Below are 23,033 nucleotides of genomic sequence, written 5' to 3' on the forward strand. Positions count from 1 at the left end.
GTCATTGGATTGCGTGTGTTAGCCCACAAGTGACGAGAGAAACACTTCTTTACAAACGCAATATCGTCCTTTTGAAACGTTGGAGCCAAACTGGTAAGAATTAGAATTTCTGCCGAACTTTGTCGTTTTATCAGTACTTTTGTTAATCACAAAATGTGGCATATTGCGGCACACCGTGGCGCAAAAATTTAAATGAACACACTTTGAATTGTGCTCAGCGACCTACCCCTTGCAGAAACTTTACTTGGCAATTGAATCAGGTTGTTTGAAGGTACGAAAATGCGTTTTGCAGATTTTGTTTTTTCACCTTGTGGGTTCCATAGTGCATGAAAAATAAACATCAACAGTTATCACATGCTGGAAGAGGCGGCAAGTTTGGTCTCATTTTGGCGCGCAAAGTTTGTTTGATGAAATATGACAGCTAGTACGCATGACGCCATGAAGGACACCTAGCGCTACCAAACGAGATATTGCCACAGTCAGTATTCAAACGTACTTTGATTTACACAGCTTTTTGAGTAAAATTTGTTCTAGCCTGGATGTCTTTTATCTGTGTTCTAAACCCCATATGGACAAACCATGGACGTAATTTTTGAACGACACCAATAGTTTTATAAATTGTAGGTACCTATTCAAGATGGTTTACGAATTTCTTCTGCAGCAAATGTTGTTACGTCGTGTTGTAAGTGTTGCAATTTTTTTTTCGCATGTGCGTGAAACGTTTCAACTTGACGCAACATTTTGACGTATCAACAATGCTGCGTGCGGAGCAGCGTAACATTTCGACGAAAGTAACATGACCTCAGTTATGGTGAGTTATCAAAACGACGTATGTGATTTATCTGTTACAGAACATTGTAACATATATTTTTATCAAAATAACTGAAATGTTCACACGCACTGCAGACTTCAGAGTCAGTGACGATGAACCTTTTCTTAAAGTATCGTTCAGGTGTATTCAATTGCAATAAAAATGTTTAGTTTCTAAATAGAAATAAAAATAAAATCTGAAAACTTTCAAGCCTATTTTCTCAGCTTGATCAAAATGTTACATACGCTGATTTGAAAAAGTACCCGAGAAATATTTTGAAATGTTAGCACTTTTTATTACTGTGTATGTTGAAGCACTCATTTTTCATCATTGATCATTAAATAAATATGTCGACTTTCATCATTGGAGCTCCGCACTGTTTTCACGTCGCACATCAGAGTCACACACACACGACTCCACTTATCTGTCAACAGTGTCAACAGTACAGCTTTTTTCCCTTCGATAGGTTCTTCCGATTTTCCCACAATCAGTTTCCAGCGTTTCCAGACAGTGGTTTCGGAAAGTGTTTGGCTGCGGGTGGTTCGGTGGAAAACAGCAAAGGTGGGGTGTTTTCGTGTTTTCTTGTGTAGCAAATTTTCCTGCCTTCAACGAAATTCGCACAATCGCTGGCTGCGCAAAATGTTTTAATCAAAAAGTTGAGTAAGCGGATGATTCGGTAAGTGTAAAAATCTAGCGGAGTCAAGATTGTGACCAATAACAGGACTGCAAGATTTTGTACAACCAGATGCAAAATGTCTGATAAATAATGGTCATTTTTGTTGCGTAACATATTGCATGGAAAATAATGATAAGTTCATGCTTCATCAATTGTAATTTCATAGAAAATCCTTAGTCTATAGTTGCAACAAACTATTGAGCTTCTGGATAATCAAGAAAAAAAACGATGGCCCAAAAATAATATTGATTCCGTCGTTGTTCGATCAGAATCTGTTTTTATCAGATTACTTATTTGGTACACATTTATTGAAACACCAATTGCGCACCAGATGGTCCATCTACACTTCATAGAATTCCTAAACACAATAAATTAGATGATGAAATGGGTTTAAGATTTATTCAGTGATATCTCAATATCTCAACAGAATGATCCAATAACTATGATTCATTATTTGTTTTGATTTTATCATAGGTTACGGAATTTCATGAGCCACTGCTGAGATTATGAACCATTCTATGCACAAACTTATTTTATCAACTTATTATCAGCAGACACTCCACAATACCTCTTCTGGAAACCATGTCGTAGTATTGTTTGAATAGTGAGGGCAACTTTTTAGGTAGCTTTTACTGCCGTGAATCGCATATTTGTCCCATATGAATAGGAAACCCAGCAAAGATGGGACAGATATGCGATTCACGGCAGTTTAGGTCAGGAAGATAACTCCAAGTGCAAGCTCCGCTATCATTTGCTAGTAAATGTAGGTTTCCAGTGATGTTACCACATACATTTGGGATGAAATGCGATTGAGTAATAAAGCCCGGGACTTCTTCCCAGAATTTTATATATAAATCATTTTCTCAAACGAGTCAAATAAAATTATGAAATAATAATGGTATGACTTTTAGGCACTATCATAGTTAATTATTTGTAAGAGTAATCCAAGTGTAACTTGAAAAGTGCTTAGCAAGCAAAATCGTTTGATTATTTCGACACAAAATTGATTATATAAGTGGTCTGATGAAACCATAAAGATGTGCCATATATTACCATATTGGTTGAATGAAACAATATTCTATGAAATCTGGAGGTGCAAGATTTGATGGTGCTTTACATAGGAAGGCAACAGTCAACGGTTTGAATTTCCTAATTCCATGAGTGAAAGGGTTAATAAATTGAAGTTTTTTCCACATCCGGTGACTGTTTTTTAGACAACATTGATTTTTATGTTTGAGATCAAAATTATGATTCGTTTTCCCTTTCTCGTTTTTATCTCGTATTTGAAAACGATGGTATTTTTTTTTCTATTTTGGTAATGGGATTTACATATTAAACGAAAAAAAAAGCTATAAATTATTATACACATCACGATTGATCACTTGTTTATTAAATATTTCATTACTGACCAATATGCCGATCTCCATAGAGATTATAATCCATATAGCTGAAAGAATAACACACAATAGGGAATATCCATTAATTATGTAACGCAAAAATGCCACACGTTTTGTACGAAGCATCCAAAAATTTTGTAGGGATTGTCAACCCCGCTCCTTCCTTTAAGCGTTAACGTTATTTATGGATACTCCCATACCCATCTATTCATATAATTGATTCCAATCTTCGTTTCAGGAAAGGGTGCAAGTGCAGCTTCTCAACGCATGACTGAATCGGCTGAAAGACCTACTGAGTACTACCTACTGGCTTAATTAGATAGTCTGTGCCAAATCAGACAAACAAAACCAAGAGCAACACAACGACGCAACATCGAACAACGACGCAAAGCCGCTCAGCTTAGTGCGGCAGCTTATCGCTGTCGGGTGCAGTTTTGCGCGCAACACGGTACGGAAAGAATAAATCGTAGTATTAGCGTGAAAGTCAATACCCCGTGCGGCAGTATGAGCGGAGGAGCCCTCAAAACCGACCCCAGGGGATGCATTTTTCCGTTGCTGTATTCGTTGGGATCGTTTGGATTGGCCTGTGCCAGCTTATGGGAGCTGAAACCCTCCGATCGGATCTCGGTACAACGTGGCGCGTTGCTGATCAGCTTGGGTTTCGTCTATTTCATTGCATTGACCGAGTTCCTGAACAAGCTGATTTTGCGTACTACCCTTGGGCTGAGTTTCGTCAAAAAGTATAGACTGCGAATTTCCGATGTATTGGATATAACAAACAAGTGAGTAAAATTATCTTTAAATGATAAACATTCAGAGCGATTTCAAGATCAAATATTCATAATATGTATTAAAAAAATACTTCCGAATTTTTTTCTGGAAGAGATCAATGGATGGTTTGACCTGAAGTAGTGGTCTATGTGTGATCAAATATAACTTCATATTTTCTTTACAATGTTCTGAAAACTCATATGTGAATATGTACATTATGTGGAAGATATTGATTTGAAACATGTATTGGAGGTAACCACTCTCCCTTCGATGGGACTCGAACCAACGACTCTCAGTACGCTAGACTGGTGCTTTTAACCACATAAGCTAAGAAGGGCCTCCGTCGGCCTTCGCAACTTAGCCGCTACTGAATGAGCCCCATATTCCCAAATTGAACGCATAGTCGAAGCACTCACAATCTATTTGTCTTCAGAACATTGTAAATTAATGTCCTAGTCTCGGGTATTTTAGTCCCCGGAATATAGGCAATTAACTTTGATTGAACTGAATCTTCATATTTTCTTTAATTTTGCGTTTTGTTTGGTTAAATATGAAAATAAGAATCAATCAAATTAATAACTGAGGTAATGCTAATAGAACACTGAAAAGCAAGTCAAGTTCCAGTTGGAATGTAGAGCCATTTAAGAAGAAGACAGACGTCTAATTGAATTTTGCTTTTATTTCGTATAATATCACAGTATTTCTAGCATAGGTATTTATTTATTTCAGTGATGCATAAGTTCATCAACTCATTTGTTGTACTTTTAAGGCAGCAGGGTCCATAATATATATACCAGCTGATAGAAAATAGCTATAGGGAAACTTGAGGCCGCTTTTGTCTACCTTCTCACAGTGCTTATTTCCATTTGCTTCCATATTTAACCTAGCACTATAGTTGGATTTAGTGGTAACTGGGAATCAGATTTTTTTTTTAAATTACGCTATGGAAATATTTTCTGTGCAATTAATTCATTGTTTGAACATTAGGACTTAGATTTTGTTGTTTCCATGCTGAATGTTGGTGGACATTCCGCTAACTCGAAGGCTTCGCGACACATTCTCACATAGGATTCAATACTTAAACTAGGGATAAGGCATACGTTTTCTAGCTCCGAATCTCCAGGAAATCCAGGATTGCTCATCTGAAAACTGCAAAGCCCCTGGGGGTCGTGAAAATTTACTTATACAACTCGATTGAATGGTCCTGATATGCAATCTGCTTGCCGATGTTGTGGTCGTTTCAAGTAATCGCATCACGTTTCATCAGGCGGGTGCTAAGCTGTCAAATTTTTGTTGCCACCAATCGAGCGAATGCCGACGGCACTAACACCAAGCCGTAGTCTATGAAAAATAAACACTGCAGTGAGTGAGAATGTTCTGAAACGCACAAAGTTTGGATAATGCAAGAAACAACTGTTTCTGCTCACCACAGAGTTTCTTCAACCAACATAATTATTTATCTGCATATTTCGCGTAAGGAATAAAGTGAAAACACCACATATTTACGGATTTGATGTATTTTTGTTCGTTGCCATCTTTAATTTAATATGTGCTTTCGACACCACTCTCTCTTGTAAAAACGGTAAACAATACAAATTTTTACAAATACCACCACAATTTATAATAGTATATGAGCATTTTGACATTGGAGTATAAATTTATGCGCCAAAAAAGAGGGTACTGTCATACTTGCCAAACTCCATATGAAAAAAATCCGTTGTCCCCCCTCTGCGTTTCATTACTTTCATATTTCTATCCCAAAACATGTTGTGGTACCGCTGCAAAGGTAGTCATACATTCGAACACCCCCCGGCGTTTTGGATCGCCGTGAGAAAAGAGATGCAAATATACAGTACTGTACCTTTCCATGTTTTTCAGTTTGAATCGGGTGCGGAAATAAACAAGTTCATTTTTATCAAAGTTCTTTATTTCTCGTGTTGTAAGGAATCCCACATTTCGTGACCCCGACGCGGAAGACGTAATCGTATTCGTAGTATAGCATCGTAATTAGCGAAATGTCGACGGAAAATGACCCTCAAGAGACAGCAGCGCTCGCAGCCGGAGTTGCCGTAAAACTACCGGAGTTTTGGAAGAATGATCCTGTAATGTGGTTCGCTCAAGCGGAGGCACAATTCGCCTTGGCCAACGTCGTGCGTGATCACACCAAATTTTACCACATAATAGCAAAAATCGACCAATCCGTTATCTGTCACGTAGCAGATTTGGTCACGAATCCACCAAACGAAGACAAATATGCGGCGGTAAAAGCACGGCTGATCTCTCGCTTCCAGGTGTCGGCGCAAGGGCGCTTGGAACGTCTTCTCGGAAATTGCGATTTGGGAGATATGAGGCCAACTCACCTACTGGCAAAAATGCAGGAACTGGGCGCCGGATTGAATGTCACGGATGATCTAATGAAAATGTTTTTCCTTCAACGAATGCCGCCAAACGTCAAGGCTGTCCTTGCTATCAGTGATGGGACAATCGGAAAACTTGCTGAGATGGCAGACAAAATGCTGGAATGTCCGGGCTCATCCCAAGTCGCTGCCATGTCCAACACAATGCCGTCGTCTCCAATCACGGATTTACAAGGACAAATTGCCGCACTGACTGCTGAGATTCGTCGACTAAAGACAGATCGAAGCTCTTCCAGAAGCAGGTCAACTTCGAGATCTAGCCGTAGCAGTGAGGAGATATGCTGGTTCCACAGAAAGTTCGGTGGTCGAGCACTGAAGTGCAGGGAACCCTGCACATTTAGTTCAAAAAACTAATTTCTCGTTCGCTCGGCACGGCGGAAGTGAACACGTTAAATGAAATTCGCCGTATTCTTCTCTATGACCGTACCTCTAACACCAAATACCTAATCGATACCGATTCCGATGTTTCGATCATCCCGGCAACGAGCCGAGACAGAAGAAATGGCGCTTCTCCATTCGAACTACATGCGGCCAACGGAAGCAAAATCCACGTCTACGATAGGCGTTTTATTACAACAGACTTGGGTTTACGACGACGTTTCAATTGGCTGTTTCTTGTAGCGGACGTGGGGATACCGATAATTGGAGCAGATTTCCTTGCAGCTTTTGGTATTCTGGTGGATTTGAAAAATCATCGCTTAATAGATGGTCTAACGAAGCTATCCTCTACCGGTGGATTGAGCAACATGTTGGTACATAGTGTTACCGTTGTGGCATCAGATCACCCATTCCACCAGCTACTCTCTGAATTCAAGGAAGTGACCTTGCCAACAACAATCAAGACAGCGGTTCAGCATGACGTCCGTCATCATATACAGACGAAAGGTCCACCGGTGGCAACCAAATGTCGACGAATGCCACCTGATAAGGTAGAAGCAGCAAAAAAGGAGTTTCAGGTAATGATCGAGCTAGGTATTTGCCGACCATCTAGCAGTTGTTGGGCTAGTCCTCTGCATTGCGTACCTAAAAAGAATGGAAAATGGAGATTTGTTGGAGACTATCGAGCCTTAAATCAAATCACTGTTCCTGATCGCTATCCAGTCCCTCACATCCATGATTTACTTAATGCATTTCAGGGAAAACACATTTTCACGACACTAGATCTCGAGAGAGCCTATCATCAAATCCCGGTGAATGATGAAGATGTTCCAAAAACCGCTGTCATTACTCCATTCGGACTATACGAGTTCACCCGCATGCAGTTTGGACTTTGCAATGCAAGCCAGACTTTCCAGCGCTTTATGCATAAGGTGTTCGGAGATATGGATTTCGTTATCGTGTTTGTCGATGATATATGTATTGCTTCGCGAACGCTGGAAGAGCACTACACGCACGTTCGAGCAGTTTTCGAAAGATTGAAATCCTATGGCCTTGTAATCAACGTAGAGAAAAGTAAGTTCGCTGATAAAACCGTCGAATTTCTCGGCTACAAGGTTAACGAGGACGGAATCCTTCCTCTTCCAGAACGTGTCAGAGCCGTAACTGAGTTCGCGACACCTTCCACTGTTAAAGATTTACGCAGATTTCTCGCACTCATAAACTGTTACAAAAGATTCATTCCTCGCGCCATCGATTTACAGATAGAGCTGCGTAGTTTGATTCCAGGGAACAAGAAAAACGACACTCGGAAGCTGAAATGGACTCCGGAAGCCGGAAAAGCTTTCCAACAGTGCAAGGAAGCGCTAGCGGCAGTGACCCTTCTACATTATCCGGACGCATCTAAACCAATGGGTTTAATGATAGATGCATCCAACACAGCGGCGGGAGCTGTCCTACAGCAGTACGACGGAATCAAGTGGGTTCCTCTTGGTTTCTTCTCGGAAAAATTTTCCGCGCCTCAAACGAATTATTCAACATTCGGTAGAGAACTGACAGCGATGAAATTGGCGGTGCAGTATTTTCGTCATATGCTTGAAGGCAGAAGGTTCACCATTTTCACGGACCACAAGCCGCTTACACACGCCATGTCATCCAATCCCAACAGTCGACTTCCGCACGAAGAACGGTATTTGCGGTTCATCTCAGAGTTTACTAGTGACATCCAGCATGTCAGTGGACAGTCAAATACAGTTGCAGATGCTCTCTCTAGGACAGAAGTTATCTCCACTCCAATGCCGATCGATTATGAAGCAATTGCAATTGCTCAAAACAGTGACAGCGAACTGAAGACTCTCCTAACTTCTTCTACAGCATTGAAACTAGAGTTGTGTAAAACATCGCTTGCGTCGCGACCTCTGTACTGCGACACATCATGCAACAAGGTAAGACCATATATTTCAATACAGCACAGGCTAACAATTCTGCATCACGTACATGGACTCGCCCATCCGGGTGTGCGTACAACACGACGGCTGGTTGGAGACCGTGGAAAAATATGAACAAAGACATTAAGCATTTTGTTGAGAATTGTATACAGTGTCAACGCTCCAAAGTTCAGCGCTACACGAAAGCACCATTTGCAAGTTTTCCTCTACCTGATAGTCGCTTCAGACACGTTCACGTGGATATCGTTGTGCCACGTCCTCCATCGAATGGTAACCGTTATTTGCTCACGATGGTTGACCGATTTTCCCGTTGGCCTGAAGCTGTTCCTATGCACGACATGATGGCTGAAACAGTTGCGCGTGCTCTGTGCTCGGTTTGGATTTCTCGTTTTGGAGTACCTGAGACAATCACTACCGATCAAGGTAGGCAGTTCGAGTCCGAATTATTTTCGAGCTATCAAAAACTATTGGTTCAAAGCACGTTCGAACTACAGCTTATCACCCTCAAGCAAATGGTTTGGTGGAACGGTTCCATCGAACTTTGAAGGCAGCGATAATGGCAGTGAATTCAAAACATTGGAGTGAAGAACTTCCTATGATTATGTTGGGTTTGCGTGCAGCTTTTCGAGCGGATTTTGGTTGTTCAGCAGCGGAACTCGTTTATGGGCAAGCATTGCGTCTATCTGGTGAATTCCTAGAGAGTACAAGTGAATATATTGATCGAAGTGATTTTGCAAAACAGTTACGAAACACGTTAGGTAAGCTAAAACCTATCAGCACACATCACCATGCAAAGCCGAAAGTATTCGTAAGCCGTGACCTTTCAAAATGCAGTCATGTTTTCGTCCGGATTGATGCTGTGAAAAAGCCATTAGTTCAGCCATACGAAGGCCCCTTCGAAGTTATCGAGCGTCACGACAAATACATGGATATAAGAATCAACTCCAAAATTCAGCGAATTTCTATCGACCGGATCAAGCCAGCGTACATATGTGATGAAGAGGAAAGTTTAATATCAAATGAAAGACCAAAATTACACCATCAGGACACAGGGTCCGATTTCTGGTGTAACTGGGGGGGCTATGTGGTGCCGCTGCAAAGGTAGTCATACATTCGAACACCCCCCGGCGTTTTGGATCGCCGTGAGAAAAGAGATGCAAATATACAGTACTGTACCTTTCCATGTTTTTCAGTTTGAATCGGGTGCGGAAATAAACAAGTTCATTTTTATCAAAGTTCTTTATTTCTCGTGCTGTAAGGAATCCCACAATGTATTTTTGATCTACCCATAATATGGACTGTTGTCATTCCGCGATGGACCTCCGGATGGACTTCTTGCCGGGCATGAATTAACAGCTGCTTAACAAATTCTCAAGAACTCTTTCGGAAAGTCCTTTAGGCATCTGTGACCCTGAACCGGTTTCTTCACCTCTGCTTATGCCTTGAAACAGTTTTGAGCGTGAGACGAAGATTCCGGGTGCAAGCGCTACTTATTTCTCCGAGTGAGAAGACGTTTTTCGCAGATGCACGCTAGCGTTTTGATTACTCGAAACTACTTGTTTCTCCTGTTATGAAGGGACCTTTTCGATCCAAGGAACCGGGTTGTGACGACCTCGCTGGACTGCCACGGATTGTATGGGTGCAGGAGCTACTTTTTTCTCCGGTTAGGGAGATGTCCTTCGCAAGTGCACACTGCGAGGTTACTTTTCCAAGGAACTCCTTGTTACTCCTGTTACAGAACTTGTTACTTCATAGGTGAACCAGCCAAGAGCTGAAAGCCTCTTTAATAAAGAAGAAAAAAAACTTGTTACTCCTTTTACAGAGCAAGAAGAAGTTCTACCCTACATTGATCCCCTACACTCGCCTGGAATCTACCCTCTTCGTCCATCTCAAATGTAAAGAGTGTCTACTCTGTCCATCTGCGCCCCCGAATCCAATGACCACCAATGCTTGAGGTTTGCGTCTAATGCTGTTATCGGCTTCACAAAGACGGAGGTGGTTGAGCTGCTTGAGACTGTTCTCGAAACGATTGGTGCAAATTTGATCATATATCGGGTCCAACGATAATCCTCTAACAATGTACGTCACCCTGGCTATTTCACTCATCTGTACGTTCGCTGCCATAGCTTCCACTCGAAAAACAAAGTGCTCGTAGCTTTCCTTCTTCGATTTGAAGAGGTAGGACAACGCTTGTTGGATCTCTGCCTCGTTTTCATTGCCTGGAAAAACGGTCTGTATCTTCTGCTGGAACTGAATCCAATTTGAGATTCAGGTCTGAGCGCTGCGATACCATTCCTTGGCTAGGAAGGAAGCGTAAAGCAGAGTTGTTTAATCCGTCCATCTTGCACACCATCTTTTAACGTCTCTTCCACTGGAAAGCATCGGAATTAGTTTTCCGACTTCGTCCGGATGAAGGTGCCTTTCCCGTCTGTGTGGCAGTGAAACAGGACTTGCCGTTTACTATACAAAGCAAATATTCAAATGCTCCTAAACCATCAAAGTAGGCCTAATGTGAACCACAACCGATGGTCGCATTATTATTAATCAAAGCAATCGGCCTATATTTCGACAGACATGTAGTGAACCATCTGTGGTGATCTATACTATGTAGAAGATCATTGAGATTGGGAGTTGTTATAGTGTTAGTTGTCTCATCCGCGACCACTGGTCCAACACAGAGCAGAACGAGATCACAGGTCATTCAAATATACGGACTCGAGTTGACCGGTCGATATCACACGTGGCGACGAGGTAAAACGGAAAAACGCGGATTTCAATAGTGTCGAAGGATAGTGAAAATTTGGAGAAAAAAAGGTAACGATACGGAAAAAGAATTTCATAATGAGAAATGTGTACTGAAGTGAATAAATTTTGTTTTTAATAAAAAAAAAATAAAATAGAAGCGCTGCAGTCCGCCATTTTCGAATGTTTGAAACAGTGACGGTGAAAAAAATGGTTTCCAATGGAAAAGGGGGGTCATATAGAAAGTTCTAGCGAGGAAAATGGTGTGGAAAATTAGCATTGTGGTTTTCCTTCTGAAAATAATATGTGTGAAATGGAGTAATAACAACGAACATACAGAAAAGAAAAAAATCAGTAATTCTCAAGTAAGGTGAAAACAGGAAAGTGAGCTTTAGATCAAGCATGGGTACGCCAAAAGACGCCAATTTTTTTCTCCTTTGTGTTGGTGGAGGCGAGCTGAGATAACAATCTCCAAGTGCATCAGTGCTGTTGAGGGGAAAAAATCCGAACAGTGAAAAACGAACAAAACCTTTGTGTGAATGGGATAAATTCTGAATGAAGATGGTACTAATACAAGTGTGCATGTGGACTTCAATGGGGTGTATGTATAAGAAACAGAAGAATGAAACCTCTGTGCATATGGAATAAAATGTGTTCGACAGCAATACATTTGGTAAGGCCAGTTGCGGTGCCGTGAAAAAAAAATATGGATACACACATATAATTTCAAGGTCATTTACCACTGCAATAAAACAGTGCACTGCAGACTGATTGTTGAGAGTGCTATTGATATGACCTGGTCGATGAATGATACTAATCGATGACAAAGATGAGAGGATATTCAGGTATGTTATTTTTTTCATTTGTTCGTGGACGTTCAAAAGACATAATGAATGGAAACCCTGGTATGGAGAAAGTCATCAGGCAAGTAGAGAGCGCATGCGCCGTGAAGTGTGCACTGCACGTGGGTGGCATCAAGTGCCATTGACAATGACGCTAGCACACTTTATGGTAGTATGAGTGTCTAACCTTACCCACAAGAAAAAGAGAATGAGAGAGTGAGGAAAAACATGTTCATTATTATTTTAGACAACGTTGAATGTATGCAATTCATGAATGAACGGAGTAATGCAAGTGATGTCAACACCTGATAGAATGTTGACTGCGTATTAATTGCGCGACGCGCATAGAGTGCCGCTGGCACTGTGATTAAATTCACTGAGAGCGTAGAGAAGCTGTGATTAAATTCACTGAGAGCGTGAAGACGCTGTGATTAAATTCACTGGTAAAATGGTTGATGAAATAACCAGAGCCGCTGGCATTGTGATTAAATTCACTGAGAGCGTAAAACAAAACGCTGTGATTAAATTCACTGTAAAAAAAAAAAAATAATAAAATAAAAAGTTGTACGAAGAGAAAACACTCGAGAGCATGAAACTGATGTGATTAAATTCACTGAGGGCGTTCTGAGCGCTACGTTTAAAATTCCTGTATGTAGTTACACACGCAATATATTATTGTTTTTATATGTTATGTTATGTTCATGTATTATGGCGGACTGTTGCGTATAAGTTATTAACAGTTATAGACAACCAAAGGATATTAGGTGCAGTAATAAATGTTGACTGTGTTGCTTATTTTTTTTTCTAACAGAACATAATGGCTAATGACGAAACGATTATTCCGATGGCGTCGTTCTTCAGTCCAGCGTCGTATAATTTACCGCAATTTAAGTTCTCTCACCTACCAGCAACGGAGGTGAGAAGCGCTTGGACATCTTGGATAAGATGGTTTGAAAATGTCATGCTGGCCACTAACATTTCGGATGGCCATAGCCGTAAGGCTCAGATGTTAGCCATGGGTGGCATTGAGTTGCAATCGGTATTTTACGGGATTCCGGGAGCTGACGTTGATGGTTCAGATGGGAGTGATCCATACGTGATAGCGAAGGAAAAACTATCGGCGCATTTTGCTCCGAAACAACACTCAAGTTTCGAGCGATTTCAGTTTTGGACCATGACCCCGGAAAATGATGAACCTATCGAAAAATTTCTGCTAAGAGTTCACCAAAGGCGGAAAAATGCTCATTTGGGCAAACTGAGCTCGAATGTCGTCAAACAGCTATCGTCGATAAAATAATCCAAAATTCTACGGATGAATTGCGTCGTAAATTACTGGAACAAGAAAACTTGTCATTGAACACTTGTATCAAAATTGTTAACGCTCACCAGTCCATTAACTTTCAAGCGGCTCAGATGCATTCAAAACCAAAGCAAGGAATAGATGTTAACCGTTTGACCACTCATAAATCGGGTACACCATATTACAAGAACTCAGGAATTCCTGCCTTCAAAGAAAGATGCTTTCGATGCGGTCGTTTCCGACACTTGACATCTCAAAAGTGCCCTGCGGCTGATAAGAAGTGTCATACCTGCGGAAATTTCGGACATTTCCAGTCGATGTGCAAGATGTCCAACAAAACCGTAAGAAAATAATTTTTCTATTATACATAAATATATTCTCTTATGCGTGTTAAGGTTAAATAGCTAAGCGTTCATTTTTTTTTCTCTTCAATTCCCAAATAACTCACAGTCTCATAAGCGTAAACTTTCGCCTCAACGGTATAACTCCGAGCATAAGAAATTCAAACACGTAAGAAACGTCGAAACGGCTCTTGAAAAAGAGGAGGCTGAAGAGTTTTCAGTTTATAAAGTCGACAGTGAAAATGATGAGCTTCTTAAATGTCGGGTTGGCGGAGTCAACATTGAAATGCTGATTGACTCAGGTTCTACGTACAACCTGATAGATGATAAAACATGGGATCTAATGAAGCTTAACAAGGCGATCTACTACTCTGAAAGGTATGACAGATCTAAGAAGTTCATGGCCTACGGTCGCATTCCTTTGGAATTACTGACGGTATTCGATGCAGTTATAGAAGTGCCCGACGAAAACGATGTTATTTCTACCAGATCCACTTTTTACGTCATACGCGGCGGTCAACAAGCTTTGTTAGGTAAAAATACGGCGCGAGAACTTGGATTGTTACAAGTCGGATTACCAAGTTCTTTCAAATCGGGGGTTAATCAAGTGAAGGAAACGGAGCTTTTCCCTAAAATCAGAGATTTCCAACTGGTTCTCCCCATTGATAGAAGTGTTACCCCTGTAATTCAGCCTCTACGACGCTGCCCGGTTCCATTGCTGGATCAGGTTAAATGCAAGCTGGACGAGCTTTTGAGCATGGGGATCATTGAACGTGTTGAAAAGCCATCACCTTGGGTGTCCCCTCTGGTCCCTATTCTTAAGGACAATGGAGATTTGCGACTTTGCATCGACATGCGTCGGGCAAATCAAGCGATTCAGCGTCTAAATCACCCATTGCCAATCTTCGAAAACATTCTTCCAAAGTTCAACGGGGCCAGATTCTTCACAACTTTGGATATTAAACAAGCTTTTCACCAAGTTGAGCTGGCGGAAGAGAGTCGCGAGATAACAACGTTTGTCACCAATTGGGGTCTATATCGATATACACGACTACTCTTCGGAGTAAACTATGCCCCAGAGTTCTTCCAGAATTTGATGGAAAGCATTCTTTCGAATTGTGAGAATACGGTGGTCTTCATTGATGATATTATGATCTGGGGAGCTTCCGAAAGGAACATGACGATTCGGTGAGAAAAACGTTGACGGTTTTGAAGGACCATGGAATCATGCTAAATATGCAGAAATGTAGATTCAAGCAACAAGAAACAACGTTTATGGGACACAACATCTCGGAAAAGGGATTCTCCCAACTGATGCAAAAATTCGATCTATTCTAAACTTTCGAGCTCCGCGCAACAAGGAAGAACTGAGAAGCTTTCTAGGGCTCGTTACGTATGTTGCAAAATTCATTCCCAACCTAGCAACAGAGAATCAACCTCTGAGAGCACTCCTTAAAGATATAACTCCATTCGAATGGAATTCTACACATCAAAGGTCGTTTGAAGGATTGAAACAACAAATGGGAAACCTAAAGAACTTAGGTTATTTTGATCCTAAGGACAACACCATTCTGGTTACTGATGCGTCGGGTGTTGGGCTTGGAGCAGTATTGATCCAGCTGAAAACAAAATACCCCGCGTTATAAGTTATGCATCAAGAAGTCTATCAGAAACTGAGCTACGATATCCGCCAATTGAGAAGGAAGCACTGGGAATAGTCTGGGCTGTTGAGAGGTTCAGGGATTACCTTCTCGGAATTTCTTTCACTCTCGAGACAGATCACCGTCCACTTGAAGTTTTGTTTACATCAAACTCGCGCCCAACAGCTCGCATAGAAAGGTGGATGTTGCGCTTGCAGGCATTCAAATTTTCTGTAGTCTATAAAAGGGTTCCACCCATCATCGCTGATCCGCTCTCCCGAATGGCATCACATGTTGACGATAAATGGAAAGAAGAATCGGAAGTCTACATTCGTCGAATTGCCGCATCGACTTTAGCTACGCTTGTGAACGATTCAGCCGAAGATGATTTTGACGAAGATACGGAAATTTCAATTAAAGCGATTCAAGAGACGGCCGCAATTGATATTTTAGAAGTCGTCGATGCTACGGAAAATGACGAAGAAATGCAGGCTATCAAACGAGCGGTGATGGAGGACAATTGGACGTCAGAAATACTGAAAGCGTACTCAGCATTCCGAAATGAATTATCATTTGTAAACGGGCTTGTAATGCGAGGATCAAAACTGGTGATTCCATCAGCGTTACGGGGCAGAATGTTGGTTCTAGACAGTTATGAAACGAAGATTAAGAGATCGCTGCTGGTGGCCCAAAATGGATACGGAAGCTATGAAGACATGCGACAGTTGTGAAGGATGTAGATTAGTGCAGACGGCTGATCCTCCGGAGCCTATGCAAAGACGACCGCTCCCGGAAAAACCATGGTTAGACATAGCCATCGATTTTTTGGGCCCTTTACCGACCGGCGAGCACGTATTGGTGGTAGTTGACTATTTTAGCAGGTATTTGTGCTTGGAGATCATGACTGCTATTACGGCGAAAGAAACCATAAAACGGTTGGTTAAAATATTTAGCATTTGGGGTGTACCACGTACAATTACGCTTGACAATGCCAAGCAATTCGTGTCAACGGAATTCGAAGAATTTTGTGGTTCAAAACGAATTCATCTGAATCACACTTCACCCTATTGGCCTCAAGCAAACGGTGAAGTAGAGAGGCAGAATCGTTCCCTTCTCAAACGTTTAAAGATAGCCAATGCTATCTACGGAGACTGGAAGGCTGAAATGAATCAGTATCTTGAAATGTACAATAATACTGCACATACAACAACAGGAAAGGCTCCGAGTGAGCTGCTACAGAATCGGAAACTGAGGTATAAGTTTCCAGATCCAGAAGATCTAAGTTCATCCGTTGTACCATCAGACTATGCAGACAGAGATGCCGTTCAAAATGGAAAGGAAAGGAAGGAGAAGATGCGAAAAGAAAGGCGAAGACCAGTGACATCGGTACAGGAGACCTAGTTCTTATGAAGAACTTACACCCCACGAACAAACTCTCGACTAGTTTCTTATCTGAGAAATTCTTAGTAGACGAGCGACAGGGATCAAAAGTTCGGGTCCATTCAAAGGATAGTGGAAAAAGCTATGAGCGAAACGTGGCTCATCTAAAGAAGGTTTCCGCTCCTAGTCAGATGGGAGAGTCTAGTGAAACACCAGAACACCTTGAACCAACTGTAGCTGAACGTCGCTGTTCGAAGCGTATTCGTAAGTTAACAGCCCTGTATAAGGCTTAGGTAAGGATCCTCAATTGAAACTGATGACACAGGCGTTTAAGGTAAGATACACCCGATAATAAATAGTCATTCAAACAACTTATAGTATATGTAATATTCTCATGTAAAGAAAGGGGGATGTGGTGATCTATACTATGTAGAAGATCATTGAGATTGGGAGTTGTTGTAGTGTTAGTTGTCTCATCCGCGACCACTGGTCCAACACAGAGCAGAACGAGATCACAGGTCATTCAAATATACGGACTCGAGTTGACCGGTCGATATCACACCATCAAACGGCATAAGGTGTCCAAAGTGGCTCCAACTTGCCTACAGATTAAACTCCACATTTGGCGATCCTGCCAGGAGGTTTAGAATATTGTAAAAAAAACTAGAATTAAGCAAGCGGGAGCACACATGGGAAAGTTGAGTTGTTTGTCTAAACTAGTGAGAGTGATGTGAACTGTTGGAAAAAAAAATAAAAAAAAGTTTGTACAACAATAATATGGATACATTTGGACTACGGGTGAGCGCATTTTAACAAAAAAATAAGTGGTGTAAATACGTTGAGTAAAAAAAAATGATCAGTTTGATAACCGTTGAGGCTGTTGTCCGATGAAAGAGTGATATGTGCAGTAACAGTTTCTCTTCAATTTTACTTTCTCATTGGCGTTTTGTGTTGTCGCTTGTGTTGCTAATTGATTTGATTCATTTCTGCTAGTCGTGTGATTGTGCTTCGGGTTATTATTTTGACTGGGCGTCTCGATGTGGGGAGAGGCGCTCGCATAGAAAACTATGAATTCTTCGACTAAATCCTCAAAATTGCGCTTCAAGATTTATCAAAAAAATAATAATAATTAGGCACAAGCACACGCGTAGAGCGTTTCATGGTCAACAAATGAAACTTTTTCTGATAGTGCTTCAATGTCGATACAAAAATTAATAAAATGCGTTAGCTAATTCACTTAGACATGCTAAACAAATCTTCGTAAAGAGCGCGGGTGGTGCTCGCATTAAGTGCTCAGTTCGAGTTATTATTGCAATTTTTTAATGAGCGCGAGTGGTGCTCGCATATGGTGCTGAGTGCAACTTAGTGTTGCTAATCTTCGTAAAGAGCGCGAGTGGTGCTCGCATTTAGTGCTCAGTACGAGTTTTTGTTGCAAATTTTTGAACGAGCGCGAGTGGTGCTCGCATAAGGGCGCAGTGCAACTTAGTGTTGCTAATCTTCGTAAAGAGCGCGAGTGGTGCTCGCATAAAGTGCTCAGTGTAGTAGATATAATCCTAGATAGAATGAAGAGTAAAAAAATGGGCATACAAATTTAGCAGTGTATCATCATTTGTCATCCGTCATCAATCGACGCCGATGGAAATGATAGTTGATCGGGTTCTTAGAAGCGAACATATAGAAGTTTGGCTCGGTCCGCGACAGGCGGACTCCTATCCCGACGTGCCCTTGAGGGAGACAAATGATGCAAGAGTTTTGGTTCAGCTATGTAGAACTTGGTCTGGCTCTGGTTCAGACTGTCTGTTGGTAATTGTTGTAGCGATAGCACGCTTTGCACCACTTCGCCGGTTGGTAATTCAGATTACCAGCCGAATGGCGGCTAAGCGTCACGACACTCAGTACGAGTTATTGTTGCAATTTTTTAATGAGCGTCAGTGGTGCTCGCATATGGTGCTCAGTGCGACTTAGTGTGCTAATCTTCGTAAAGAGCGCGAGTGGTGCTCGCATTTAGTGCTCAGTACGAGTTTTTGTTGCAAATTTTTGAATGAGCGCGAGTGGTGCTCGCATATAATGCTCAGTGCGACTTAGTGTTGCTAACCTCCGTAAAGAGCGCGTATGGTGCTCGCATTTACTGCTCAGTACGAGTTTTTGTTGCAATTTTTTGAATGAGCGCGAGTGGTGCTCGCATTTAGTGGCTCCCACTTGCCTACAGTCAGATTAAACTCCACACCGTCGTTCCTCTTGTAATACTCTCACGTTACGGACCAGCAGTAATCTTCTCATCAAATTAATAATCTCCTGTTCATCACGTGCGTTACTGCCGCCTGCAGCGCCATCGATATATGGCGTCCGGCGAGTTTGGGCTTGCTGCTCGGGTTCTTCGTCTTCGAATCCATGAAACTCCTCTTTGTCCGACATGTTATCGTAATCACTCGCGGATTTATCCCACTTCTGAAATATTGTAGCCTTGCAAGAGCCGAATTGTCGAGTCGTTTCCGATAATAATGTTCCACGTGTGGAATGTTCCATCATGGAATGAACGACTGTTCAAGCGAACAACGTATAATGATTTTTATTATATCGACAGTTTCTTAGCGGAAGGTCTTAGCTGTATATCTACACTATAACACTATACACATAATTTCCCTAGCCAAGGTCACGGGGGTTGACGGTACTGAAGATAATATTCATCTGTGTATCATATCACATTTGGAGCACTTCAGTGCGCCTCTAACGATTCACAGTGGATCGGCTGCTTTGCAGACTGAGCCTCTGATCGTATGTCCCGGCATACTTATCAGGTATAGCTCTTTACATGGAGGATCCGCTAGGGCTCATTAGCACTCTCAGGGTCGGGAAATTAATCAATTTCTCGTCAACTGGAAGTAGCGAAGCCAACGCGTGGCCATAGGTAGGATAGGATAGGTTGTAATATAGATTGAAATTGAGAAGTCTACTTTGTATTTTAGAGACATTCAATTTTCAGAATGTTTTCAATTGGGAGTGGAGAACTATTTAGACTTATCAGGATTTACATCAGGTTGAAAGATTCAAAATAGTAATGTCATAGCAAACCACAAACCAGCCAAGAATAACGTAGGTTTAAAAAAAGATAGTGATCACAAAATGAAAGATTAATATTGAACATTTTAAATTCAGTAATTAAACAGAATTTAATTTTTTTAATTTTTGTTTCAGAAATGGTTTAGAGCAGCCAAGGTAGAAGTTTACTGTACTATTGGATAGAAAAATATTAAATTGAAAATCTGAGATAGAAGAGAGACAGAAGAAAAAAGTGGAGGTTGAGATTATAAAAGAGAAAAGAGATTGATAAAAGGAGAAATCAGATATTGATAGATAGAAGAAGGACATAGGATTTGTAAGGCAATACTCAACCATTCTTTTGTAGTTTTATACATACTGTATCTAACAATGACTAAAACACTAATAAGACAAAGTTATAAAAGACCTTTATGTTGAAACATAACAGACAGACAACCGACAACAACACAATGACAATAACAGATCTAAAATATAGAAGACAAGTAGTGTTTTACATTAATTATACAACTCACAATAATAGAAATGACTATCCAACGAGTAGTACATATTTTTAATGATGTTATTCATATAAATCAATGCTTCATAATCGTAAAGTTCATTCATTTAGCTAGGAAATAGACGCAATGAAGCATTACCATACCATTGATAACTGAATCTTGGACCAGACTTTAAAGACTTGAATTTTGAAGAGCGGAATAGAACATGACCATTTGACTACTGAAATTTATGATATCAGACAGTACTGTAAAGGATATGACGCCATAATCTTGATCAACCGCCAAAATAATGGAAGCTCTCAGATTAATATGTCGATTTATTGCAATAGTACTTAAATTAATTTATTGTATATTTACGATACCATTTAAATTATTCCATGTTGAAACAAAGTCCACTAGTATGATCCCATCACATTACATCAAAGTGTTATGGCTCGGCTGCGGTGGTGGGCGTGGTGACGCGTTTTGACAGAGAATACAGAATTACTGTCAAGATGCGCCGTTGCGTTAATCGCTGTAGAACGGCCTTTACTTGGAGATGGCATCAGTACCACCCGTTGTCAACATAGACTACTATTCGGTATTGAATGTCGGCTCCAAGAAAACATTAAATCAACTTTACATGTTAATTATTCGGAAAACATTCATGCGCGTGATGAGCTTTCATTATTATTATTATTTGTTTTAAACTGACAGACTGCGGGAAGGGAAATGTATCGGTATGATCACAATACGAACCCAGACCGCAGAGACCTAGTGAGCAACATAGCTTGAGTCGTCTGCTAGTATTGTGTATCACATGGAGAGCCCAGTCGAGATACCAGTCTATTAAGACTACAACTGGTCAACTCTCGAAAAAAAAAAAAATATATATAACACTATACACATAATTTATTCAGCGGCGTTATCAATTTTACCTGCAGAATAATAGGTTTTCATGGCTGATGGTTGAAATGTTGTAGGGACTTTGATTAATTGCACAGATGTAAATTGAAAATCAACAGAATAGTAGATATACAAATGCAGTAAGATCCGCGGCTTTAAAATAAGGCCATGCTGAAGGTGTCTGGATTCTATTCTCAGTCCAGTTTGAGGAACTTTTGGGTTACACATTTTCTTGACCTCCCTTGGCTTTATGACTGGGGTGGTATCATCATGTTAACCTCATGATATATGAATGCAAAAATGGTAACTTGGCTTAGTAAACTCGCTGTTAATATCTGTGGAAGTGCTTAATGAACACTAGTTCCTAGTAGGGGATGTAATGCCAATTTAAAACAAGAAATATATGAATTCGGCATATAGACTTGCTTAAATATGTGTTTTATTTTCCAGGATTGTATCAGCCATCCAGGCAACGTTTTCCTGCCTCGCGGGTTTCATCGTGTGTCGGTGGTCGTGTCCGTTGAACTTTCTGCAGGCGTCGCACTTCTTATCGGAATCATATGCCTGGTTTGCAGCATCGTATTTCTTCTATGACCTTTGGTCAATGTACAAAGTGTACGCGGCGGAAGCGTCCAATCGCATCATGGCTACGCTCGGGTTGGCCCCAGCCAATGATGGTCCAGCGAGAAATGGCAAACCAAGCAACGGAACGGACGCTTCGGAAGAGAAGCCTATCGAAGCCCTGAGTGACATTCCGAGCATAAGCAATGGAACTTTGAGCATTTTATCGGCCGGCAAGTTGGGAATTCCCAGTTTTGTCCGCTATTTGATCTCTCACAAGCTAATGGTATTCCATCACTTATTCATTGGGTCGTACGGTTTGGTAGTTATTGTGGTAAGTTAGCAATTTTCATTCTTGCACACACAAAAAATCAACAGTAGTTTTATTTTTCAGTATCTTCGAGGAGGTTTGGGAGATTGTGTGTTCAGTTTCATGTACATGATGGAGCTTTCGACTCCGTTCGTATCATTCCGCGGCATTCTGAGTACTATGGGACTGAAGGAGAGCAAAATGTACGTCGTCAACGGATTGCTTATGGTGTTTTCGTTTTTCTGGTGCAGAGTATTCCTGATGCCGTATGTCTGCTATTACTATAGCCAAGTTGTGAATCTACCATTCTTCACGGTAAGTAAACAACAAAGTAATATTTTCATTGTTAGTAATCTAAAATCTTAAAAAACTTGAAAACTTTCTAATATTATTAGAAAGCCTTAAAGGCCGGAACAAATATTATTTTCTTCTTCTGTCACCGCTCCCTCAATTTTTGTGGCTTTATTTTATTATTTGGGGGGAAATTTAAAATTTGATTTGATTCTTTAAGGAAGCCGATGAGTTTTACGATTTTATCAATTTATCCATTTATTTTTTATTTACCACCCCCTTTGCTATCCAAAGACCAACATGACAAAAGAAGGAGTTCATATTTGTTCCGGCCTAATTTCTAATGAAAAATTCATTAAATTAAAACCAGAAAATTACTCCATCAAACTAACAAATGAAAAAAGACACATCTTACTATCTGTTCTAACATGTACCCCGAGTTGTCAAAAGAAGCCTATTTAATAGTTATGACTCAAGTTTTTGATTTGTAATTTGGAACCTCTGATTCATTACACTGACGACAACATTTTCATGAAACACTTTTTCGTAGCTACTACTACACTACTTTATATGATCAAGGGTGCCCTGCGAAAGGCTGAAAGTATCAAAAGGCTGTAAAGTTCAGAAGGCTGAAATATATCGAAATTTTAAATCTTAACCGTAGGATGGAGTACAAGTTGAGTGAATAAAAAAAAAAGATTGAAAAAAAGAATAAGGAATTGAAAATGAAGAATAAATAACAAAGACTGAAGAATAAATAATGAAGAACAAACGTACCCCATTAATCC

At 40.7% G+C, this 23,033-nt stretch overlaps 1 protein-coding gene across 2 annotated transcripts in view; it reads left to right on the forward strand.

Moving 5' to 3' along the window:
- Window positions 1–1,240: 1,240 nt before the first annotated feature.
- The window catches only part of LOC134219658 (TLC domain-containing protein 3A), a 28,189-nt gene continuing 6,396 nt past the window's right edge, over window positions 1,241–23,033 (forward strand). Inside the window, exons 1-4 of one of the 2 annotated variants that reach the window (XR_009981627.1) lie at window positions 1,241–1,487; window positions 3,123–3,666; window positions 21,534–21,978; window positions 22,039–22,269. Coding sequence is in view for 1 of the 2 variants with exons in the window: in XM_062698460.1 (XP_062554444.1) it covers window positions 3,389–3,666; window positions 21,534–21,978; window positions 22,039–22,269 (954 nt within the window). In the remaining variant the exon portion in view is untranslated. The remainder of the gene's footprint in view (window positions 1,488–3,122; window positions 3,667–21,533; window positions 21,979–22,038; window positions 22,270–23,033) is intronic. The other variant, XM_062698460.1, reaches the window with a different exon arrangement.

The sequence above is a fragment of the Armigeres subalbatus genome, chromosome 3, assembly GCF_024139115.2.
Source record: "Armigeres subalbatus isolate Guangzhou_Male chromosome 3, GZ_Asu_2, whole genome shotgun sequence".
In the NCBI taxonomy this organism is placed as follows: Eukaryota; Metazoa; Arthropoda; class Insecta; order Diptera; family Culicidae; genus Armigeres; species Armigeres subalbatus.